General features: G+C 40.9%; 1 protein-coding gene across 2 annotated transcripts in view; it reads right to left on the bottom strand.

Annotated features, from left to right (window-relative positions):
• Positions 1–27,083, bottom strand: part of ankfn1b (ankyrin repeat and fibronectin type III domain containing 1b) — a 152,290-nt gene that overhangs the window by 15,594 nt on the left and 109,613 nt on the right. For both annotated transcript variants that reach the window (XM_087794209.1, XM_087794208.1), the window contains 7 exons: positions 16,416–16,635; positions 15,997–16,204; positions 10,058–10,255; positions 8,454–8,567; positions 6,079–6,176; positions 5,235–5,325; positions 1,468–1,575 (listed from right to left, as the gene is read on the bottom strand). In XM_087794209.1, coding sequence (XP_087650335.1) covers positions 1,468–1,575; positions 5,235–5,325; positions 6,079–6,176; positions 8,454–8,567; positions 10,058–10,255; positions 15,997–16,204; positions 16,416–16,635 — 1,037 coding nt within the window. The remainder of the gene's footprint in view (positions 1–1,467; positions 1,576–5,234; positions 5,326–6,078; positions 6,177–8,453; positions 8,568–10,057; positions 10,256–15,996; positions 16,205–16,415; positions 16,636–27,083) is intronic.

The following is a 27,083-nucleotide window of genomic DNA, read 5'->3' as shown; positions in this document are numbered from 1 at the left end:
CGAGCCTAGAACTTGTCTCTTACAGGAATAACAAACATGACCCCGGGACACGCCACCTCAGCTACCGTGCCTGAACTTTTCAAGCTCAATCAGTCGCCCGTCTGCGAAACCCGGAGCAACTCAATACTGACTATTATATCGCTCCGCTGTCGTCTGGACACACAGCCGACAATAGTCAGAGGGGCGAGTGTGTTTGCTGATGTGGCTGTCAGGGAAATAGAGACAAGTTGCTCGACACTAAATGAAGTTTCCCATCATGTAAAAGAGTCAGTGTGGAAAGGCTTTGACACTTATGGGACTGACTCAGAGCCAGCAGTGTTTGGGGACATAAACAGTCGAGAGTGTGAGAGACGTCGATCTGCACTTTGTCACAAAGAGAGAGGTATTCAGCCGAGGAAGGCCTGAGTCATGGAAAGACGCGTAAAGCGGTTGAGACGGAGGGGGGGGGGGTATTATTTTTGAGGTGGCGGGTCGTTTTAGGGTGTGCAGCCCCCGAAGTACTTGTCGTTCCTGAGATTGTAAAGTGTCTGTCAAGGTGAGACGTCTTACACCTGCACTCCCTCGCTCACGATCGCCTCAATATTTATTTACCCTAGATTAGCTACGAATTAAAACGTCTCTATTAAACATGTATGGCCACAGTTTTTGGTTAATCTCAGAGTGTTGCTTTTACATTTCTTAGTGGCTGCAAGACAAAGGCGAAACCTTAATATAATCTGTGTAAAAACTAGAAAGTAGAAAACAAAAGTGGAAATACAACTTAAAAGAGTGATTTAACAGGATAAAATTTGATTGTTATTTGTTTAAATCTTAATTTATGTTTATATTTTCGTATTTTACCCTTGTGTTGTCTCTGGGTCAAGGTGACCCGTAGGCCCGAAAACAAGCAGTAGTTAAGGTGGTTTACTTTTAGACCAGAGACAACAGGTTAAAGATTTTGAATATCTATGATAAAAAGCTATGGACACAACAGATTTACGATACTGAGACACTTTATTTTCAATCAATAGTTCTACTCAGTTTTCTCTGACCTCATGAGGGCCACAAATATACTGTTGAAGGGGCCACATGAGAAATAAGATTTATATCTGAAAAAAAAACAAGACAAATTGTAAGGTTTAAAGAAATGTAACCTTTTTTTTATGTGCAGGCATGTCAAATTCAAGTCCAGTTCTAACATGTGTCCCAGGGTCTCATAATGCACTGCAACAGTTGCAACTCTTTCAACAGTTAATGTGATTAAATACCAGGTTTTAAATTGGTAATAAAGAAAGATTTTATATCAGGACTTTTATTTGAGAAACTGAAATAAAAGTGAGGTATTCTCAGAGACTTGATGAAAGGACGGATACGCATTGAGTTCCTGTATCAAAGGAACTGGACGAACCTGTCATGACATGAACTAGTAGAAGAGTTGAAGTAAAAAAGCATGTTTTGAGCTCTGATCTGAAAGCATGTTGAGTTTACCGTGACAGAGACAATTGCGATGAGCGTCTTTTATTTGTCCGAGAAGCTGGTCCAGCGCCTCCTTCTGGCCGCTCTGACGAGGAACGCGGCCCTCGACGTCCCTCCAACCTGGGAACAGCGAAAGCAAAAAAACAAAAAAACAACCATTGAACCGGAACCGCCTGTTTGTGTCTCACTAATTGGAGAAAAACGGTTGAGCGACGTCTTTGTCTCGCAGCTGAACGTCTAAATATAAACCTGAGACATTTTCTGGTGCGTGTGCTTACGTACGTGCATGGTTGACAGACAGAGCGACTGCAGGCGGCAGCTTCAAGCTCTTTTGTACATATTTGGGCTCAGCTAGTCTCCACACACACACACACACACACATAGACACACAACAAGAGGCAAATACGAGGAGCCTCGAAACAACATATTGAAAAGAGTTTTTCCCTCCAAGTGCATTTTCCAGAGACGTTAATAAACATGAATATTATGGGAGCCACTTACTGGATTATATATTATAAACGCATCAACTTTCCCTCGCTGCTGACAGAAAGTGATTGTTCAGCACCGCCGCGTCTAACTTCGCCGCCCGATCTCCCCTCACTGGAGGATGTGTCGGGCGATAACCCACCCTCCTACCGCCATCACCCTCGGCCCTTCTCCCCTCTCCCGGAGCCCCCCTAGGGGGTTTTGTGGGACTGAAACACGGTGAGCTCTATTCCCGGAAAAAGGTGCCTGTCCCGACAGGACAAGCGGGCCCTTTAATGGGCGTCCACGCTCCGGTATAAGGCCCCCACTGTTGGGGCCGCACCGCGCGCTACAGCACAGACATGCAAATATTTCCAGTGGTAGGCCCAAATGGAAAACACAAACACGCAACATCGAAATTAGCTCAGAGGGAGGAGATGGAGGAAGGTGGACAGCTGAGAAGAAGAGGGAAATCTTTCAGATGAAGACGCGTCGACGCTCGCATTGTGAACAGGAAGAGGAAGCACGGGGTCCCCGGATGAGTCTGTATAGAGATGTTCACAAATTAAGAGATGAGTTGATGAGACGAAGGCAGCTGATCTGAACCTCATTTTATTCACTCTTGTCAGTCAACAGAAATCCTTGTGTAATTTTGTGGACAAGACATGGTGTCAATGAGACTTTAATATTGATCATTAATGTTTTCTTTCTCCAACATGAAGCAATCTTGAGTTCAATTACGCGTGTGCAACATTTGGTATCATTCTGAAAAACTGGTCATTTTCCTCTTACATTCATTAAATTGAGTCTTTTCACATCATGTTAATACATCTCAGGCAAAAATATGTGTTAATCAGATTTTTTTTTTGTGAATTAAAGGGTAATTAAAGACATTTTTAAAATAATTTTCTTTTTCAAACATATACTCAATTTGATATCTTAACTTAGAATTACTGCAGCAAGCACTACGAAGAATTAGATGTCATCTTGAAGACTTTCTTGGTAATGACAAGAACATTTAAGGTAATACGGGGGGTTGTTTAAAACTGCAGGGCAGACATTGATCGTTTATTTATTTAATGAATCAACTAAATTTTTCAAAAAAACCATACAATGGTGTCGAAGGTATCATTTACATAATTTAAAAAGTTCAAATTCGTGATGAAACAAAAATGATAAAATAACATGTTAGATGTTAATTCCATGTGGGACTTTTCAAAGGTGGTGAAAACTGTAAAAGAAATTAACATCTGGGCAACTAATGTGTTGGTTAAAGTGTGTCTTAATAGATCTTCCGGACCTCAATAGGACGAGTCAAGGGACTCGTTGTATAAACAAAAGAAGGAGGTGTGAAGCCATAATGGTCTCGGCTCTCGTAACCTCTTGTTCCCCCAGATTTCAGACGGTAGAGTTCATTAAGTAATAAGTTAAAAGTTGAGAGACTTACTGCATCTTGTTTGCATTGGAAACATGTGAGTGAGTCAGGAGAGTTGGGTTTTCACATTATTTGCCCCTAAAGGTGAGTATTAATCATAACGGTGGCATTGAATCGAGCATAAGGTATTGCAAAAAACTCCAATCATGAGTTTTGATCTCTTAAAATACACGTTGAAAATTATTATCAAGATTTCATGAAATGCAATAGATACAGAAGACAGGTTTCTGTAAGAGTTACAACTTCCTGAAACTGTCTCCTGTTCCTCTTCCATCTCTGCACTTCACCTGGAAGTTGAAGCGTCCATCCGACCCTCTCACCATGCACTAGTGCTAGGCATGGAACTTTGGTTCTAATTTGGCACCGACCGAAATCCTTTGGTTGTATCAAGTATCAAAACATGCTTTGTCTTTGGGTGATAAGTATCAGCAACCACTTAAAATGTAATAATGAGGATTATTTTTGAAGAAAAACTGATAAATGACAAAGGCAGTGAACATCAGAAGAATTTGTCACTTGTAAGCGAGTGTTTTATTTCACTGGAAATGATTGGTTTTATTTTATATTCTTCTCTTTGATGACAACTTGGAGTTCAAATGTATCTGCACTTTGTCACAAAGAGAGAGGTATTCAGCAGAGGAGCCTTTTTTTATGCAATTAAACTATATTATTATTATACTATAATATTTGTACTATATGCAATATATTTATCTTTCTATTAGAATTGATATTGTAAATTTTAATTTAAAAAAAGTATCGTTCAGATATGGTATCCAAATGAAGGTATCAGTATCAGTACCATCATGGAAGAGTTCCGATGGATAACCCAGTCCTACCGTGGACACTGCCAGAAACACTCTGTAACCAGAATATTCTGTGTTTCCTTCTGATTTCCTCGTCACGACCCCCCACTGAGAGAGTAACATGGACAATTTAGGGATTCTGTTTTCCTGCGTTAGCACACGTTCAAGCTGTACGTGGAGTCAACTTGAGTTTCAATCCAAAGCTGGAATCGTCACCGACAGACCTGAGCGGAACAAATTAATTCTCAATCATGTAGCAATATTCCATCTTTTCTCCTCATTGTTTTGATGACACAAACAGCCACTGCTGACATCTGCTTTTACGCTCTTGGGTCGGTATTATCTTCCAAATGTGCGTCCACCAGGGGAGTCTTAAGAAATATTCAGTTTCACTCTCAATATCGTTGCGAATGTAGACGAGAAAAGAGTGTTTCTGGTTGTTTTTGCACTTAAGATTTGCTGCTAAAGTGGCCGGAGCCCGTCATGGGATCATTGCTTCGGTGTATCAAGTTAATTCTCTAAAAGCGTGATCTAGTTTTCCTCTGCGGAAGGTGCCGTTATATATCCAGAAGTTGATAGACGATAAGGGAAAACGCTGAGAAACCGGCAAAGAGGGTCAAAAGCTTGCTGCGGTGAGTCAACGCTTCAGCTGTTGTTGCACATGACTTCAAACGCCATCCCCCGGCTACAGTTACACTTTCTGACGTCTGCCGCGGGGCTTCCAGAAACCCACCCACCCTGCTGGCAGCGCACACGACGCAGCCTTCACGCCCCCGGATGATGTCAAAGCCAGGGCCGGGGATGACGTCGGAGCGACCGAATCAGGTGAGCGGACGCGACGTGACGCACGGCTCCTGTCCGTTAATGTGCGAAGAATATTTGGCTGATTAAACTAATCAGGCCGGACACAGAAAACACACACTCATCATCCACTCAATGGGGTGTGAAAACTGCTATGGTGTCAATGCAGTGACGCCAGCCAACAAAAAAAAAAAAAAAAAAATAGCCTTTGGCGCTCCGTGTTGTTCGGGCTTCGAGAGCAAGCGCACAGATGCAAAAAAAAAAGGCAGACTTACTCGAAGGGACGGCGCAGGTGGGGGTGGAGGCCTGGGTCGGACCCCAACCCTTCATGTTGTAGGCCGACACTTGGACGTAGTAGTGGCTCCCCTGGAATGACATGAGATGGTCTTAGATGGAAACAATCGTGCATCTGTTGACGTGTCGGGGTCGGTTCGTCTTGTCGTTTGAAGAAGCTCCGTCTGTCTCGGTGCCCGGCGAGCAGACAGCAGACCCCTGTGTCCCCTTTCTCAGCCAGATCAATCAAGCCGGCCGCCGACACTTCCTGACCCTGCCTTGACCCCTGTCATGTAACAGGAGTGAGCCTCGGCTAGCAGCAGGGTTCTTAAAAAAAAAAAAAAAAAAAGAGTGGGGGGGAGGGGGCTTCACACACAAACAACCGAGGGAGCGTCTATTTGTCTACATGCCCGTTTAAAAATGCCAAACATAAATCAGGTGGCAGGCTACCAAGCTGCTCTTTTTTAGACCACTGTTGCTTATATGTGGTCAAGAGGCGGGCGACGGTGTGAGGCGGGGGGGGTCATAAGTCTTTCCCCCCTCCTTCACCGGGGGACTAATGGTGACCATCACTTGAGTGTGCGGGTTTGATGAATTCACTAAAGAAACGGGCACTTTTAAACGTCGGGCGAAAACTTATGAGCGCGCGGCACTAAAAGCCCCGAGATGTTTTATGGCGCCCGCACCAGCAGCGAGATGGGATGGAGGGGCGCGGGCTCTTTTGTGTTACTTTGTGTCGCCCATAAACCACTTAACACAACAAGCTACACAGCCATGACCGACGACTTTTTTTGTTTCTCTTAACGCAACCTTTGATGTTCCCGGGAGAATTGATGGGAGGCTTACAGATGTGAGTCCCGTGATGTCGCACTGCAGCAGGCCGGCGTCCTCCACGACCATCTCGCCCAGCGGAGGGGTGAACGATGGGGCGCAGCTCCAGCTCACTGCGCACACACAGGGAGATACACAACACAGTTGGAAGTAAAAAAAAAAACGCTTCTAGCTTCTGTCACTATATGTTATTTTATTCATTCATTCAATGACATTTCTTTGTATTATTCATTATTGTTTTTAATGAACTCACAAGTAATTATCATTAAAATAATTGTTTTATTCATTAGTATTTATAATTTATTTCAACTTCTTTAATACAACTGCATGTTATTTGCCCATCGTTCCCCTAAATCGTTGTCAAACTTAAGAATAAGAAAGAAAAAGATGGATTAAATAGCAATAAAAATATTTCAAAATACATCCATAGCATCAAAAAAAACCCATTCATTTGTTTAAGAATAAATATTTAGCAACATTACGTACATGTGATGTGCGTGTATTCAGAATCTTTGTGACAAATGTAGAGTTTAAAAAAATTAAATAAAGCTTTCTGGTCTATCTGCACCATGTTTGGAAGTTGTTTCAAAATCATTTACAAGATGATCATAAAAACAAAGGCATGTATCTGTGAGGCATTAGTTACTGGGCCGTACAGGAAGAATAATTATATATTATTATTGATTATTATTGTCTAAAATGTGTTTTGAAAGGAATGTGGCATTTTCTCCGCAGTCAAATTAACACGTGGCTGTTGACACATCAAGACGCTTGTTTAAGTTTAAGTTAAGTTTTATTAAACAAATGAACCTGTAAACTAGTGAAAATTACGCTTCCAGTTTCTTTCAGGATCAACTTTAAAATTCTGGTTCTTACTTTCAGATCTATTCATGGTCAGGCTCCTCCTTACATCAGTGATCTGATCCAGCCTTACACCCCAGCTCGGGCTCTGAGGTCTGTGGATCAGAATCTACTGATGGTTCCTCGCACACGGTTCAGGACCAGAGGAGAGAAATCCTTCCAGGCTGTTGCTCCTAAGCTTTGGAACGATCTTCCTCTCTCTTTGCGCTTGATGGATCTACTGACTCCTTTAAGAAACATCTTAAGACGTTTCTATTTGTTCAGGCTTTTCCTTGATTTTCTGGAACTCCTGTGTTATTATCTTGATCTTTAAAGAATATACTTTTTTGAGTATTGTTTTGATTGTTTAAGCGCTTTGTGACCCTGGTCTGGAAAAGCGCTATATAAATAAATATTACTTACTTACTTACAATTAATTTTTTTCTGTTCTTATCTGAAGGTGGGTGAATATAATGCAGACATAAAATCTCGATTCAAAGTAAATGTTTTCTGTTGTCTATGAGTCAAGTGCATCCATCCTCAAGTTCAAGATTCCTTCTGCTGTCAGAGTCGTTAGATTCCTCTTTTAAAAGTTCCTTATGGTTGAGGAACTGCTACTATCGTGTGCTGCTCTATCCACATTCTTTTTTCTATAGATTTTTACTGAGAATTTCAATCATTGCTCTTATGCAGATGACATCATAAGAGGTATATGATTGACAGAGGACTAAAACGAGGGCAATCAGCCACTAGCAGGTTATTTCTTTTGCTCTCTTGCTAATGAGGTTAGCGCCTATATGAAGCGTTTTGATCATCATTATGAAGGTGGTCATTAAAGCCCCAATCAGTAGGATTAAAAAAAAAATCTCATAATGACAATGTTTTGAATATATTACTTTATAAAGTTCTCCCCCGTCTGTAATCTCGGCGAACTAGAGGTTACGAGAGCGGAGTAATGGCTTCACTCCTCCTCCAGCCAGCTGTAATCACAGCCTGCTTTGTTTATACAACGAGTCTCTTGGTGGAGGAGACTTCTGGAATTGATGACGCGCAGTGACAAACCCTTGGGCCAATCACAGCAGAGTGGGTGTGGTTATGGTGAACAAGATTTAATCTCCAGTGGGCGGGGCTTATCACATTTTCTAACGTAAATATTTCAATGAAAAGAGAGTTTTGTACAAACAGACACATACTTAGAGGTTTAACATCTATTTGAGAGACAGTCAGGAAATGTAAGGGTAATGGAAATACCATATTGTACTAGGAATACATGTTTAATTTTTCGAAAGTTTCGCAGGAATACTCATCAATCTTCTGCGCATACTCAGACTATTTTTTTCCACCTTTTTTTCCACACACCTTCTGTGTGTTGTGCAAGCAAGTTGGGTTAATGCTAATTTAGCTCACTGTTTAAATTGGGGTTTAAAAAGGTCAGTGCTAGCGACCATAGCTAATAAAACATGTGTGTTTTTCATCCCAGGATGTGACCTTGTGTAATAATATTCCCTTTCACTCGTTCCCGGCTGCATTGGTGCACATGTGGCACTGACCTTTGTATTTGGTAACAACAGCAGAATTGACGCAGAGAGGTTCCTGGAAATCCACTCGTAGACTGTTGCTGCTGCTGACGGACAAGCGAACTCTGCTGGGAGCGTCGGGGGGACCTGAGGAGGAAAACAGGAGCCAGAGAGAGAGAGCGATGGCAAAACAATCTATTAAATCACGGCGAGTGAACAGAAGCAGATTCCAGTGCATTTATGACCACTTCAGCGATGCGCTGTTGTGACAGTATTTATACGTGTGATGCATGAGCGTATGGGAGGATGGTTTAAACAGTCTGGTGCCACTTCAGAATAACTCTCAAGTGCTCGGTAAACTGCTCGCGAATCATCTTCTGACGCCAACACCGGTCTTATTTCATGCGTTATTACGTGCCGCGAAGAGTATTTTAAAGACAGGAAATATAGAAAAGTTACATTTAATTAATTAACAGAGGTTTATTTGAAATAAAGGAAATATATTAAAGTGAAGCAAGAAGCTTTTAACTTTAAACTTGCAGCTGTAATTTCACCATCAAGTGCCATTAACTGTTGTAGACATAATTCAAAAGGTTTAAATCGTACAATTATGGGTTGATTGGTCTTAATATAGTTCTGAAAAATGTATTCTTTCAAGTCACAATCACGATGTTCATTAATAATAAAAACGCGCAATTAACACACGACTATTTTATTTTAGACAAAATGGTGACATTATCTGGCCCTGTCCATAGAAATAATCAGGAAAACAAATAATAATAGTAGGATTCAATAGTTAGATCAACATTATATTAAATTATTGTAAAATAATAATAAAGAAATGAGTAATGGGAAAAAAATAAGAAAATTCCAAATGTATAGTTTGGCACTGACCACATTAGGGCCAGATAAAGATCCCAGGAAGCCCCTCTGTAGTGTCCATTTCCATTTAACTAAATTACTATAACAGAACTCAGACAATAGACGTAATATCACAAAGGTTCCATTCAAAATAAATGTGTTAATTTTAGAAAAATGACCAACTCCAAATCATTCGGTGCTGCCATCTGGTGGCTGGAATGGTCATGGCGCCCAATAATTAACGGCGACGTACAAGTGAGTTCTAGTTTTGATTGGATCAATCTGATGGTGCCTTTTCCAAATTTAAAGTGAACTAAAATACAATGTGTTGTCTTCAAAATAAAAATAACGACTATGTCCGCGATCATTAAATTAGACAGTTTTTTTTGTATTCATCAAAGACCAGACTAGTTTGGGTGTGAAGCTGGCGTGTGTGCGTGAGAGCGTGTATGTTTTTTGGGGGATGGCTGTCTACCACGCCACTAAATGTGTCATGAAATGCCCATAAAAAATTAAAGCAGGAATACAAGCGTATTATGCTGGTGCAAGCGCTCACACACACACACACGCACACACACACACTCGTGTCATGTGTGCTAAGCATCCAAGTGTGGAAGCCATTAACTCAGCGCAGACGGAGAGCCAGCAGAGAAACCGGGTGCAGGAATGAAAACCAAAGAGGACTGCTGGAATAATCGGAGCGGCAAACTTTGCTCAACTGTTCAGCATGTGAGAAGTCTTTGTTACGAGCATCAAAGTCGTCTTGAAAAACCTACTTGCGTGCTCAAAGCCGGTCTGCATGCGCCTGAAAAGCCGGAGCCTCCACTCCCAGGCTTTCAACTGCCGCTCCCTGTCAGAAGTCTCCCGCTCTCCGGGGCCCTCGCCCTGGACCTGGGTCTGAAGCTCGCAGACCCGCTGCTCGGCTTCTTGGACCAGAGTGGCCAAGTGGACCGCTCGGCCCTCCAGACTCACGACTGGAAGAGACGATGTGAGGAAAAAAAATTGAGAGATTTAGAAAAAAAAATTGAACTCAATTTCAAACATGACGATAACATTATGACCACCTCAAGGCTTCAGAGCTCAACCCTACTCTAGATGTTCTTAGCCTTGTTTATTCTCTTGAGATTTTCTATTGAGCTTTTCTAATGAGATGAAAAGGTTGGAGCAAACCTGAGGTACAAAAGGTCAGGTCTGGTTCGTAGCGAAAACCTGTATTTATTTCTATTATGATATGAATCTTTCATATCCCATCTCTGCCGGTGTAAGAACTGATGTGACGATGTCTCATGCTGCAAATTGAAGTACTTTTTTTTTATAAGTGTACAAAACTTATACTGAACAATTTGAGGACGCTGTAACAGTTATATTAATAAAAAGACGTATGTAAATTTTACCCCAAAGGTATGTGACGCCGCCGCTGATTGGCTGAAGATTGTCCCAATGCCAATATACTTACCCAATCAATATAGTTCAACATTTTTCCTTTTTTCAAATTTGACTACAACTTATTTTTTAGTTAGCCATGCTTAAGCAAATCCGACGTAGCATGGACTTTCGTTTGGCGTGCAAGTCACGTGCGACGTCAAACCAGGAAGTGATAAAACGAATGGATGCTTGGTAAATGATCCAATTGACTAAGATAAGTTCTTTTGATCGACACACATTTTTCGTGTGGCTGAAATGACACATCAGTACCAGTACTTCAGGGACCCATTTCACTGCCATGTCCAGATACACAGCGGGATCACAGTAAAGTTTAAAGGAGAGAATAGCGGCAGAGCAGGCAAAAAAGGCTCAAATGAAAAGACGCGACAAGGGTTTACCAAAAAGAGGAGCCAAGTCTGTCGATTGCATAGTTTAGACGCACAATAAATGCTAGTATTTTGCTAATGTTGCTGAGTGGCAGCTAGCAGGGGCAACACAAGCAATTTGCTAATTCCGCCTAATTCAAAAAGGATGGAAAAACGTGGTTCTATTTCACTTGGTCAAGGATGTGATCCCTTATGTGTGGTAAAACAACTGCTGTAATTAGTTATTAAATGGAAACGTGTGTAAAAAATAACACTTTTGGATGAAAAAACCCGTCAAATACTAAGAAACAATATAATAACAATACATATTATGGCCACACCGTCCAGCCCTACAACAGGTGTATTCTTATTAATCAGGAAACATCTGTACTCTTACATCCGAATCCAGTATGGCTTTGGGTAGCGACATGAAAAAAACACACTATAAAGTCTGTTTCTCTCTCTGGAAGAACTGAAGTGTTCCTTCTACAGGAACAAGAAAAGTTCAGGACTTCAACAGATGATCGGTCACATTCAAGCAAATAATAAATAAGTGTTTTATTAATTCAATTTCCATCTCGATGCTCTTGAAGACGACGCCAACTCGATGGCGTTTTTAAAGGTGGTCATGAGGAAATATAAACGAGTAGGAACGACGTGCATGAGCATAATTTTTCACGGCTATGTAAAAGTGTTTCTCTGGAAAGAAAAGGGAAAAAACAGTGGAAGAATTTGTGCAGCGGATCTATTTATATCTGCGACACAGCCTCCATCATCGGGTGTTACTATAACAATGTGAACAATGATGTGCAGTCGGAGAGAAGACGCAGCCTAGCAGGAACAGTGTACGTGTGATGCATATCTTTTTTTTTTAAGGAAAGACAAAATGTGAAACTGTGAAGTTCAGAGAAGACAGTAGCACACGGGGCTGCTTTGGTGGTTGGTCATTCGTGAAGTGTTTAGGACTGGTGTGAGTCTGTGTTTAGTCTGTGTGGTCTGTGTTTGTTCTTTGTAGATTCCACTGTTGAGCGTTAGATTCCACTGTTGACAGTAAGTTTAAAGCTTCGTGTCAAAATGTCCATCTGGGTGTTTAATTCTGAGGCTCGTTTCGTGGCTCCTCGGTGGCTGTGAGCCGCTCTTTGAATGCGGCGATCCCCTCTGAGTGTCAGTTTTGTTGCAGTCTTTATTTCCATGTGTGACATCCTTCACTCTCTTTCGCGAGTAAAGAGCTGACGCGACTGTTTCAAGTTAATATTTGGATTTTGGATTTTAACACGTCTCAAAGCTGTTCTGTGGAGAGGCAATAGATCTACTCCAAGTCTCCAAGAAGTTCGTTCAGGCTCATCATGGCACCAGTAACCATTAAAAGATATATATATACAACATACATTTAAAATTGATTGGTTGGATCTATGTTCTAACCCTTAAAGATTAAGTCATGTGGTACATTTTAAGTGCATTTAAGACGTGCTTTTTTCAGTTTCCATTAAAATTAATTAAATACAATCATTCAGGTCAAAAATATTTGAAGACTTATGAGATGCAAAAAACATAAGAGTGTAAATAATATAACCAGTATTACTTGGATCCAGATGCACTTAAGATAGATTGATGGATTGACTTTATTATTCCCTCTGGAGATCTCCCTTGGGAAATTGGGTTTCCAATTGTGTACAGCAAGTTTCATAAGAACAAGAACAAGAAGAAAGTTCAAACAAAAGAAAAAAGGGAAAGGGATGTCAAAGTGCAAGTATAAAGAAAAAGAATACAAAGATTAACATATAACAGATATACATAAACCTTCCAATCCTGCCCCCAAATTCAGAATTACAAAGTCTAATAACAAGAGGAATGAATGAGTCCCTGAGTCTGCTAGTGCTGCACTTGGATGGACTGCACTTCATTTTAAACATAACACACAACATATAATATCCTCAATTTGATATTAGAAATTATATGTAATTGAGATTTACAGAGTTACATGTCTATGAACTAGGAAATATAGATATACATGTGTTACGGGGTGCTACATTTCACCTCACTGGAGCTAGCACTGTTATCGACTTGCTAAGATTGCTTCACCTTCCTTCACTTTACATAAACAATTACTTAAAATCGGTTGTGTTAATGGAATCATTTGAAATAAATTCGGCAACAAAAATTAGGATTCTAATTTGAAAGATTGAATGGCACCAATGTTTCCAAATTAGATCAATTGACCATCAAACCTTGTTCTGATGACAGTGTGTGAGCATTTCAATGGTTCAGTTTCTTGAGTTTTTTTTAGTGTTTCTTGAGGATCTACGGATATCAAAGAAACATTTCAACAATAGGAGAAAAAAAAACCAGTTGTTTGTTGTTTCACAATAATTCAAGATTGGATCGTTTTTGACATTCTTGAAATCTCCTCACATGGCCGCGGTACCGTTTTTGTATGGAGAACTATGGCCTCAGACTTTTTCTATTCAGCCCTCCGCTGGCAACCGATGAATGGAGAGTAACGCTTGCGGTCCACGGAGCCAGCAGAACCACATGAAGAGCAGTGAGTCATTCCTCTGGTCACCCAAATGCAAACATTTTCTTGCGTGACGAAGCCAGAAGCAAGCAAAATAAGTGTTGTAAACAATTTCAACATCTCATTTGTGCGTTTCTTCTTTCTCTCTTTTTCTCAGGATTTTTTCTCGTCAGGTAATTTGTTGTGAGAACACAATCAAAGAGGGAACTTCAGAAAAACAACACTTTCCATTCATGTGTTTTTCATTTCACCTTTATAAGTCATCTGGCTCGACTCTGCCGTTGTGTTCGTGTGTGCGCACAAACATAAACAGGCGAGGAGCCTCGCTGGCGAGTTGTAATCATTAGCAGAAGACGGGAGAGGAGCCTCCGCCGATTACAGACAGTGAAAAGTGCTGACCAGAATGACTAATATTGCATCATAATTACCGCTTATTCGTTTGACTTGGTGTGTTTACACTGCCGCTCATGTGGGTGTGATGGCAACACTAATGCGAACCACAGAAAGATTCCAGCCGCTCGGTCGTCGCTTTGATAAACCGGTGCGGAAGCTGCGGTGACATCTGATTATGTGCTGCTCTCACTTTGACAGTTTGGTTCCCAGAGCCGAGCGGCACCAAGCAAAACAAGAGTGCTATCAGTCGGGTTAAACGCTGACAGACGGGATCAGCCAGAATTTTCCGTTTTCTTATTTCGCAGCGATTAGCATCTCGCTGGGCGTAAACTGCGGGCAGTGGATATGGAGCACACGGCGGCGTCAGGAGGGCAGGAGTCCAGGACATGTGAGAGTTGCTGGCAAATGCCAAGCAGACATCACTTGATCCAAAGTGAAAGTGAACCCCGGGGTTGCCTTTACTTCGCTGGCAAGCACTAAAATAGAGGCGAGGAGATTTGATACACAATCTTTGATCGACTTTGATGTTCCAGGCCTCAGTCATGAGGGAACGGATTGTCAGCAGTGAGTTTGACAGCAAGTTCCTTTGATGGATAAGGATTATCAACTACTTCAAATAGTTGATTGAAAAGTCGTTTTTTTTAAGTGAGCATGTGATCAATCTGAAGAAAAATGTACTGGTAAAACAATCAGGGGGGTCTCCAACAGAAACGTCTCTTTACTGGTTATACATCTGTTGCGGAGTTTCCGATACAATTTTAGTACATCAAAATTTTATTCTGAAAATTGAATTTTTATGTCATTCTAATAAAAAAAAGCTTGTTTTGGCCGCCATGAGCCTTACAAAAAATTTCCAACATTAGCACTTCAGTGGAAAGAAAGACGGCTCAAGATGTTGTTGTTTACTGTCCAATATGGCTTTAATATTTTTCTAAAGCTGCGACAATCCTTTTTCTTCTGTTAATACTTATCGTGCCACATTTCCTGGAGTGATCTGCTGTAGTGCGTCACGCTCTGGATGTCGAGTAGCGGAAAAAAACACTTATTCTTTATATTTCAATATCGAAACGAGACTTATTTTTAATTCCGATTGAGATTTTCTTATTTTATATAAAGTATTCCTTTTATTTGCCATTAAAAAGGTAATTTTTTTTGTGCTTCGAATACGTCATTCATTATTTGAATGCAGTTGAGGAAAAGCCACACCTGTCATTGTGACATGGTGATGAAAATTAACGATAATATACAAAGAATACCAATCATTTTCCACTGATCTAATTTCAAGTGATTATAGTCAAATTGTTGAAATTACATATTTCCTGTTCAAATGACCTCTGATTGCGCAATAAATCACAAACCATGTTGATACATTAAATTAAGGTTTTCATAGCCTGGTTTTACGATTCTAAAAACAACTGAAACTTTGCAATAAAGGTCAAGATTATTCACCGCTGTTGTTGTGGACCTTCAGAATGTACCTTATGTGTGTTTAAATCTGACACAGAGTCAGTGCCTCACTAACCTTGCAGGCTTGTACCTCAACCCACGTCACTGATAGACGCCCTGACATCCAGGAAATAGTCACACCTGAAACCCGATCCATCCGTGGCATTAGCCTACAAGCTTCCCTCAATGAGACTAACTGTTGTCAGGAAGTCTTCACATGTCTCTCTCGGCCAACGCTTCACCTTGACTAAACCAGAACTACTCAGGAAAGCTGCTGGTAACAGTTTACTCCCAGTTAATTCGAGGTCCTGGTGCTCTTGATTTAAACCCCTGCAGTTTTATACACTTATTCTAAGAGCTTTGGATAAAAGACTCTGGTAACCTGCAACATGTTTCAGGATAAAAACTGTCTGGATGTTACTGGCGTTAACCAACATGCACACATTGTTCTTCTGGCTAATAAAGTCCAAGTTGTTTCTCATACACACCACAAGCGTTTGAATCAAACGTTTCAGGGGTTCAACCGAACTTTTACAACCCGTTCAGAGCTTCTTCAACGGTCTCTACTCACAGTGGGGGCTCTCCTTGGCACCGGCCTTCAGAAGCAGCTTGGCCATGGGCACGTTGTTGGTCATGATGGCGATGTCGAGGGGCAGGAGACCCTCACTGTTGGGGGTGTTGAGGTCCAACTCCTCCAGACTGTACTGGGAGAGAAGCAGCTGTACCAAGTCCAACTCCTGGTGCTCCACCGCTTCGAACAAAGCGTCATTGCTCTGGAACTGTGGCACAAAGGGCATTTCAGGAAGTGAATTAAGAATAATTCAATTGAGAAACCTCAATTAGGAGTTTGGTAATGTGAGTTTTTCTTTGCTACACAATAGTTATGATGGACGGCTGTGATGTTTATTGCAAGTACCTGATGTTCTATTTTTGGGTCATACTACATTGTTCCTGGCTTATTAAACCTTTTATACATTTCCTCCGACTTACTATGGTGGTTTTTCGCAGCTTTTCCTTCTCTCCTCCCCGTCCGGACCCAACACTGTCCTCCAGGGAATGAGGATTGGTGCCCACACGGAACTTTCCAGACAAGTTGCGGTAGAGCCGGCGAGCCGCACTTGGCGACGACAGGCTGGCAGACTTTCGGGCTGGGACGGGCTGGTGCGCCTGGTCTCCCCTCATTGGCTGCGTCATCTTGGCAGAATCAGCCCTGAGGAGCAAAATCGCTAGATGTTAGAGGGCTCCCAGGAGAAGAGCATGTTTTGTCTCAATTTATCTCGAGCTCATTTGGTACGGGCTCTTAAAAAGAATATTAAACATTAATCATGGAGAAACCAGACCAGACTACCAGCTTAGCTCTGCAGACAGAACCACGAGAGCAACACCCGACAAACAAAAAACACAAACAGATTTTGCAAAGGAAGCAAAATAAGGCTCAACTTCTGGCTCATAACTTTCAACAAAATTCAATAACACTAAGAATTGAATCTGTAAATCGGTGAGAATCGATCCAAAACCTTCTGTGACAAGAAAAATATCCCTCCATGGTTTTCAGAGGCAGTGTGTGAGCTCACCAAAAAGTCCTTTTATCTAAAATGAGCGGAAATGTTGACTGCAATGAGCCACTTAGAGATGTATTTTTTTAGCATCAACATAATTGGGTCATTTTCTTGGTTGGATCATTGGTTGAGACCGACGCCAAAGTCTCAAGACTTCTCTCTCCAAGAAGGTCGGTCTCAAGAATCAAAAGGAGTACTCTGTACAATAATGTCAAAAATGTAATATATAACTAATATCTATGCAGATTTCAGTGTGTATTTCAGTTTGATCTACAGGTGATCTTTTATACTGAGAAAATAAAGATATCCATGATTATACAAGGAAGAGGATTCTCCCAAATTATCCATGATACCACATGACACATGGTGAATAAATACTGTATTGATAGACTTTAATTTGAATATGGTGAATAACTTAGGCCTTCAAAATACCCATATGTATAGTAGTACTGTGAATTCAGAAGGAGGTTGTGGGAGAAAATGTTCTTTTGTCTCTTTAATATAGATATGGTTAAAATGTAAAAGTTTTCATTAAAACATACTAGACTCAACAGAATAGAACATTCATCCGGTAGTTTCCGTAAAAGCTACAAGGGTTCTGGAGTCCAACAGTCTTTGCACCGTAGACAAGTTTAATGTATTTTCAGATGCAAAAAAAAAAAAATAGAATGCTCAGTAAATACAAAAATAATTTTGACACGTCAAGAGTCAAACACTAATATTTACATGCTTACAATACAATAACAATACATTTTTTTGACAGTAAAAATGAAAAGATCTTTCTGTGGAACAATATCGGTACCAGGACCCGTTGGTCGTGGACCACTGCAAGAGTTAAAAAAAAATAAACCTGAATGAAATTTGTAATCCTGATTTAAGTAGTCATCATTTTCAAGAGTTCAACACCTCCAGTCAACACTTCAGGATCTTCCAGAAAACACTTTTTAATAGGTTGTAAGAACACAAACCCACAGGTTTGAGATCAGCCTCACACATTAAAGCAAGCCCGGCATCATCTGCTCGTGGAGGACTTGGTATCACTGGCATGCCGACTATGCTCACTCTCCACTCAGCCTTGAGAGCTATGTAGATGTCGGAGCGTTTCATGAGGCTGGTCTGCTCAGTGGTGTTCACACACACTCAGCTGCTGAAGGAAATGTCAGCAAGACTCTACAAGTGATAGCGACACAATATGTGATTTGTCCCAGGCACCTTGCGCTGAGAAAAGCAAAGATAAAGCCGGACCTCAAGGGCTCACTTTCAACAGCTTCTTCAATCTCCTCCTCTTTCATCTCTCACATCTTTTTCTCTCTCATGCATGTTTATCTCTCCTCCTTCTTGACTTGGGTGTGATACAGAAGAGGTTTTACACATGCTTATCAGTCACTATGGAAACATAACCTAAACACAGAAGAAATCAAGCGTCAAAAAACGAAAGTCGGAGGAAAACAAATGATGTCAATAGCCTATGGTTAATGTTTCTTGATGCCAAGATGAAGCACAGCGGCCAAGAACAAATTTCAACTTGAGAACATCTGTAGGAAAAATGTTATTTATACTCGGGCTGGACTATGGACGTGTGAGCCTCCACGAGCACATGCAGTTCGTACAACAGCTGACAGCGGCACACATTATAGACATTAAAGCAACCCCAAAGCCCCCGCAACAAGCTCTTTTTCACTTGGCCGATACACCAAAAATACCCCCGATCCCCATCCCTTCCCGCTCGGTCCCATCCATCTCCACTCCATCCCGTAATAGATGCCTTATTTTAGACATCCTCGTGTTCCCGACTGGGTCTTACCTATTCCAGGGTTCCAGATAAAGCGTGGCAGGTATTTGGAATAATTTTTCCATGGGCCTGGCCCGGAAGATAAAACAAGAGATATATTTGTAATGCGTATGCTGGTATCCCATTTCAAAGAGAAAGCCTGTTGGAATCCCGCCCAGGGCTTATTGTTATTTGCTTGAGATGGAACAGAGGACTTTTTTTTTTTTCTGTCGGCAGGACAGAGACCCATCGCTGCCTGACTACATTTAGGTGTATATTTTCTGGGGTGCGGGTTCTTTTTAAAAGTAGTATTGCAACTGCTATCCAAGTGGTTTTCAGGGAAACTTTAAATCAGTACAGCAAGAGAAAATAAACTATTCAACAAAGGCTTCATCAACGACCTTCGCCAGACATATCAATAGTTCCAGTCCAGTACACTTAAAAAAAGCTGCCCTGTTTCATTGTAAGAATATAAACATCCAGGAACAAAACAACACACTTAACCAAAGAGGGGAGTGAGTGACTTGTTAAAGAGGGATCTGTTTGTTGTTACATGTTGTTAGGTAACCACGACTTGCTCTTCCCGTAGTTCTGACACCGATTATTGTTCAGTGAAGAGGACGTCTGAGTGACAACATATAAAGAGCAGCGACAACATCCACTTGCCATGAGGGAAAATGTCTTGAACAACATGCTATTACCTAATATAAACACAAGAAGAGGAATGGATTTCTAGATTCATTAAAGAACAGTTTCTAGATTAATTTAGGTTAATTATGCGACCATAAAAAAAAAAAAGATTTCTTTGTGTATTACACTACTTCAACTCAAGGAACGTGGAGTCCAGTTACAGTATATATGATTATCTCTTTAAAGGCTCTTTTATCAACCGACAACCAGTAAACACTTACAATCTGAGAGTCCCATATTACACTACAACAGTTAACACTAGAAGTCCCAGCATTTTGCTGTTCTAACTATAAAAATCAAAGGGCAGCTGATTGGCTGAAATACTCCTGTGGACCCTCATTTTGTTACGCAAAAGATGTGATCACTCTCACACCACAGGAGGGAAGTGGGAAGGGGGAATTGGCCTAGAGACCGCATTGGGTAGGGGGTGACTGTTCACTTGTAACAGGGCAAAGTATATCGGCCGGAGGGTTATTTATACTCGGGCTGGACTATTGAAATAAGAAAAAAATAGACAAATAATGTGTAGACAAAGACAAAAATAAATAATACAAAATAAATGTTACATCTAAATATTAGAGAAAACACTAATGTCCCAAAATAATAAATGCATATTATTGGGAAAAAAATGTTCGGTTCAGGCTGGTCTTGAACCGGAGATGTTGGGGTGGGAATGCGAGTTTCAACTAGACCCATTCTAAGTAAGTAAGTAAGTAAGTAATTTGTATTTATATAGCGCTTTTCCAGACCAGGGTCACAAAGCGCTTAAACAATCAAAACAATACTCAATATTTTTAAATTCTACTACCTAAACCTAACATACACGTTTTGCTCTTTCATGTAAACGCCTTTTAGAACCAAACCAAAAAAAAAAAAAACATGAAAAAAAGGAATTGGAACTTCTGCACTTGCACACATTTTCCCACACGCCCCAGTTTTTGAACATTTCGTAAAGGCAGGAAGCCGCCGTCCTGGGAAAGTCTCTACCAAAAAGCCAAGCTTCTTGTTTGGCCCCCGATGAATACCACATCAAATGCACACAGTAAGCAATCAAGCCTGCATCAGCCCAAAAAATAATCAACACCCCTAAGTTGCCAGCACACACTCACACAACATTCCCCTTTATTGGTGCTATCAGCCACTTTATACCAGCAGCCCGCTCCACCAGACAGTGAGTCACATGAAAATAAGGACTACATTAGGAGAGTGGAGACACAGTCTAGACGTTGACTTTTTGAATCTGAAAACTAAGACTCGAGATGTAAAAGACCTATAATTTAAGAAAATGTTACAAGATTGTTCCAATACAGTGCTACATTGCAGGAATGCCTGTGTTTCTGTCAGTTTGGCCGAGCTGAAAGAGAACCACAACTATGCTCATAACAGCTCATAACGTTGGCGAGAGGAGGGGGAATCAGAAGCAGCTCAGAGACAAATACGTGTGGATTTGAATTTGCCTGATGAATTCTGCTGTAGATTTCACCAAATACATTGAGCAAAATCCATCTTTATTGCCATTAAGTCGAGCTTTACTAACACTTAAATGGATTGTGTAGTGTATGTTGCGAGTCAAATGAAAAAAAAAACACATTTGAGCTCCTAAGTCATTACTGGGCAAAGTGTGGAGAAAACTTGACTGTACTTATGTGGCCCTCATGAGGTCAGAAATATAAACTCGTTCATGTTACCGACATATTGGATTCTACTTGTAGGGATCTTTTTAGGGACGGACACAAACCTACAAAAACATTTAAGATATTATGCGGCACCGCTGTACTATATTGCTGTTAATTCCCTTAAACAAATGTGATATTTACTAATAAAATCTGTTGAAAACCACTGGTATAAAGACCCATCTTATAAAGAGACAGTTGCAGTACATTATGAGACTTGTAAAAGAGTGCTTTTTAGTCAAGATGGATCTTCAGTTTTCAGGATATTTGTTTTTACAGTGGGTGGGCGTAGATGTAGACTATGTATGGATCATCACCAGCTTTTATTTAGGTTGAGCTGCATCGCCTGGAAAATTAATAACAATAAAAAACAGAAATGACAGTTGTTTGTATCGAGAAAGACAATTTTTGGTGAGCTTATGACGTGGCATGCCATTTGTATGATGCTAAACATCTACATAACACAAGATATAACAGCAAATGTATCACTTTATAGAAGCCCAAACATATTCAAGCTGGAATTCCCACAAACATTCCCCATGAAGTCGTGCCCTGACGATTTTCAATAAGATGATGTCCAACTGTGTATTAAAATGTATGTTGACTATAACAGTCCGGATTCATCCGACAAATTCTGGGACACCGACGAGTGACTAACATGAATGCTGGTTTGGAATAGTTTGGATGTTGAAATATCACATAAAGCTGTAGCCATCTCTACATAATAAGCCTAAATAATAATACTTGTTTGGTCCCATAGATACATAAGGAAGCTATGAAAAAGAAGAAGAATGATTGGAGATAAAGAATCTTTTCCATTGTCAGTTTTTAATCATCCACTGTATTTCGAGTCAAACTCTAGGGTACAATGTTCCCTAGATAACACATAGACAACTGTAAACAGTTGTTAACAGAAACAGTATAAAATTCAGTGGTACAAGGAAAGAGCAGTAAAAAAAGTATTATGCAGGACAGGTGCCTCCCAATGGAGTTCCCTAGTCACTGCAATCAGAACGATAGCTACAAAGTGACTTGAGAAATACCATGCAATAATAACGGCTAATAATAATCAATTATAACAACAATTACTGTGTTTTATTTGTGGTAAATTGTATATTTTTATCTTTGATAGATGTTGAAAATCACAAGATTATAAAAAGGTTTTGTGGTTTATGATTGTGAATCACATTCATTCACATCTATTCATTTTAGACCAATGAAAAAGTGTTCAAATATGAGGAGTATGGAAGGGTCTGCAACATAAAGGGGAGAAAAACATCAGTGGTGTGACAGCGCGCACTCAGAACAGCAGGGCGGGTGTGAGAGAGTGGTGGGGAGAAAGTTGCACAAACTTGTTGGCGTACACACACACACAGACCGAGCGAGAGTACGCTGGCTGCTCTAAATGTGGCTTGTAGAAGGAAATTCTGAAATCTGAGTCTTGGCACCAGACAGGCTGGAAGCAGGGAGGCTGCTGGACGCAGAGCGAGGGAGAGCGAGGGGGATCGTGGGGCTGAGAGGGGGTGAGGGAGTCTGAATTGAGGGATGGTGGGGCTTTATTACTTGAGTTCATTTAGTCGCCCCCCCCACCCCTGTTTGGCTCTTATCAGCTTATGGGCAATCTGAGGCAGTGCCAGCATTATGACCGGCAGCTCCTCGCCTCACTCAGTCGGCATGGCAACACAACACAAATGCGAACATACACATGTTCAGTCAAAAGGTCGACTACCTACGGTTTCCAGATTATAGTGTATAAATACCATTTTTTATTGGGGCGCTCTCAGGTGTTTGCGCTCTCACGGCTCCTATTTATAACGCCCACAGATGTGCAGTGACGGCCCGCACGGGGCGGGGAGGAAATCTGACCGACAACAAGCAAAGGGATGATAAGAAGGAAGACTCATTAGTGTCGTGACGACGTTATCCATCCTGTTGAGACACCAGATCCAGTCTCGGAACCTCCTTAACAAAGAGGTTTCGAAATCGGACGTCTCCATCACTCGCTCGTCACTCATTATTTAACAAAAATGTAGCGACATGTATACATGCAGCCCTTTGAGGTGTGAAGCCAGTGTGTACACACACACACACACATGCATACACACACAAGCAACGCTCTCATGAACGTTGCCCTTTATCTTTTCATTTGCACTTTTTTCCCATCTCGTCTTTTATCTCGTCCCCCGATCTTCTCACTTTCTCCGGTCTCCCTCGGGAGAGCAGCAGGGAAAGAGTGGGCGGTCCGCTGTATGTTTAACCTTTGAAGCGGCCCGCTGTGCCGAGCAAGGCTTGCCACCTGTTGGCTCTGTGTGTGTGTGCAGGCAGAGGTAAATCTCTCTAATTTTGATGAGCAGAGACAACAGCCGAGTCACCATGGGGATGTGGTGCAGGGCAGTGCCCGACGTTCTCAGGAAGGGGGCCCGGGGGTGGTGGGGTGGGGTTTTCGCTTCCAAGGTGGGATCACACAAACATACACCCCTCCCCTGTCAGAGCCTTGGTGACACCATGTCTCCCATGGCGATGGTGGGCCCAGCCTGGGTGGCTCCAGGCCTTCTGTGTCTCTCAGTGTGAGTGTATGTGTCACACCAAAGGGGTCCCTTCCTAGGCCGCCATATGCCACCCACCCAGCCAGGGGAGAGGAGAGGGGGCTTGGAGGAGGGAGTGGGGGGTGACCCCAGGCCACTGAAGCCACCAGTTGGCCCATTCTCTCAGTCACACGCCGCCCGGGCGCCATGTTTAAAGTCCCACGTTCGTTGATCGAGAGATGTGATGTAGGAGGGTGTGTGTGCGCTGCAAGGATGCACACTAGACAGAGGGCGAGTGGACAAGTTCACCGACACAAGGAGCATAAAGACAGGGTTTCCCTCAGCTTCTGGCAAGTTCCATTCAAGGCCGATTGAAAAGAAATTGAGGACCAACTCGAACATCAAAAAACATGTAAAAAAACACAAATGTTGTGTATAACAAATGTGTATTTGTTATACAAAATGTTTATTTAAAAATAACAAATGGTTATTTAAAAAAAAAACATGATTTTTGAAAAAAATTCTTGCACAAAAATTCACCCTGGCTGTTACACGTTGCTTCCTAATGTTGCAAACATCTCAGATTTAGAAGGATCAGAATCTCTTTATTGTCATTGCTCATAGTATAAAGAAATTAAAGTGCATCATCCAGACGGTGCAAAGTACGACACATGTTTCAGGTGAAAAACATAAAAGAAGGGCTAAAAAGATGTAGAAACGTATAAAAAGATAAGAAAAAACAATTAACAAATAAAGATAATGTGTACCCATAAATAGCGAAGCCGCAAAGGAAAGAGGTTTTATCATATTAACGGTTATTAATAATGCAATGTTATGCTTTTTTAATGTACGATTGAATGTGTTTATTGATCCTTATATGTCTTTATTCAGATCACATATAGCTGAGGGGTAGAAACTGTTCTTTCCAAAGTAGAAACATGATCTTAAGTACAACTGCAACTTTTCTTCTGCTGTGAGATTCCAAGCTGAAACTACTTCACTGTTTTTTTTCAAAGTTCTACTATTGTGAATTCTACAGGGTTTTATTGACATTAATCTGGCGACACGACACGTATCCCGACAGAGCGACAATACGATATATTGCAATAACGTAGGTACAAGGATATATTCATAGTATTTTCCTAGTACTTGACTCTGGTGTTGCAGAATTTACAGACCACATGACTCTTGACAAAGTCGTAACTGCTTTAATCTCTTTTGAACCAAAATCCAAGTCAAGTCAACTGTATCCTCTTGTCCTCAGTTGTCGCCTAGATTTGACAGGATTTCATCGTTCCTTTGGCTGCGGAGGATGTAATAACTGCTGCCATCTAGCGACCGCAAGTTTAGTTGCACCACAAAAATGAACAAAAGCTGTGAATATTTGGATGTAAATTGTAAATTAAAATATAATTATTTTATTTTACATCGAAATATAAAATAACTATGATAAGACTAGAAATAAGTAGGGGAGAGTCCTATATACATATACTATATGTATGACGATGCAGGGGCAACAATCACGATAAACTGTGACACTTTAGGAATTAATTAATAATTAATTGAGAATATTGAAGTATGTACATAATGTATTTTACATGCTTAACATCAGCTGACTGAAATTCGAACAGAGGGATCTATATTTGTATTTTAATGACAAAAGACATACAAACCAAATCAAATTAGTATTTGTATGTAATACTTTCATTCAAAAATAGATACGGTGCTGATAAATATCTTTACGGTTTTGTGAAAAAAAGATTGCGATATAAGAATAGGATAATAATATATTACATTACATTGATATTTAAGTGGATAGGAAATCAATCTCATGTATACTTGATATTGTGACATACATTCAAAAACCTGCTCTTGCACCATCATAATGGCAGATACTGACAGGGCATCACCCCGACAGTCTCTACAGAGTTCAAGAACGTCAAGTCGAACTCAGATCTGTCACCGTTCTCCACATCAGCCCTGAAGAGGGTCAGTGAACACAACGCCCGGTCAGAGGAGTCGTCTTCTGGGGCAGGACGGCCGAGTGTTTTTGGAGTTGTTTTCTTTTCATGTTGTCAAAGGCACTCGTGTCTGGACTACCTGAGCTTCCTATCTCAATCTGGAAACCATTTCCCCAAACGAGTTTCGAACCGCAAACCTCTCGGGTCCTCAGCCGATTTTCTTTCTGCCTCTGACCATAAACACAACACGCACGCTAAAAGTGGACCGAGGTCTTCGGTTCCCACAGTCCTGGTCGTCTTTTATCATCTTATAGGCAGCACATGGAGCCATGCTGACCCCCCTGACCTAATGGCTGTCTGTGTACACACACACACACACACACACACACACACCACGGGAAACAACACACCTCACTCCTCCACGACCACCATTGTTTGTCTCCTGCTGTCATCTCTCACTATTTCAGTTTTAGGAACTCCTCGTAACTGTCTCTCTTCATCATCTTTCCAGCCCGCCGCCTCATCTACCTCCCTGTCAATCAATCTCACTCTCTCCTCTTCCTCGCCCCGGTTCTACATCCTACTATTTCAGGCTTCCCCCGACACCCCTCGCTCCCCCCCTTCGCCGCCTGGTACTTCTCTCTTGCAGTACACATCGCGCAAACTGTCTCCTCATCGCCGCCGCGGCTCTGGAGTCCAGGTTTGGAGTGGAAACCAGAGTATCAAGTCGTGGACAAACAGGGCAGGAGCGAAGCCAAGCTCGTAAATCTTCCTCGGCGGCGGTTCTGCAGCATCCACGTGCTCCGCGTGTGTCGAGTATTTAGAAAAAAATAAACATATGACTTACATAACAATCAAGCGTTCTCTGAGCTAGCTTTCATTGCTGCATATTTGAAAAAAAATGTAATTCAAACAAGAAAAAATGATTCTCTTTAAATATACACAAGCTATTCATATTTTTTTTGTCAATAATCATATATATCATAATATAAAACAATTTAAAAACTCTTTTAATCCTAGATATTAGCTGTTGCATGGACATTTCATACGGTTATTTAAAAAAATATTTAGTATGAGTAAAACTTTTCAGATGAATAATCCAGATATATTTTGAAAAATATAAAAGGAGAAAAGAAAGAAGAAGACAGAAGTAGAATTTATAGTAGAAGTAGAAGAATAAGTAGTAGGAGTAGAATAAGTAGTAGAAGTAGTAGTAGAATAATTAGTAGAAGTAGTAGTAGAATAATACGTTGTAGACGTAGTAGTAGAAGTAGAAATAGTTTTTTTTTTTAACAGATAGGACCAAATTATGCTTTGCTTTTATTCTGGAGTCAAGGAGTCTTCATAAAATATATACAGTTTATATACATATTAAAAAAAATATGAATAAGGCAGAAAAAGGCCATTTTATTTTTTTGCATTGCATTATTGATTTCATACATTTTCAAATATTCTCCTCACAAAATAAGGCAGTATTTC

The sequence above is a fragment of the Callionymus lyra genome, chromosome 6 (genome assembly GCF_982586985.1).
Source record: "Callionymus lyra chromosome 6, fCalLyr1.hap1.1, whole genome shotgun sequence".
Taxonomy (NCBI): Eukaryota; Metazoa; Chordata; class Actinopteri; order Syngnathiformes; family Callionymidae; genus Callionymus; species Callionymus lyra.
Note: the sequence above shows the minus strand (reverse complement) of the source record. Positions and strands in the feature narration are given on the sequence as shown.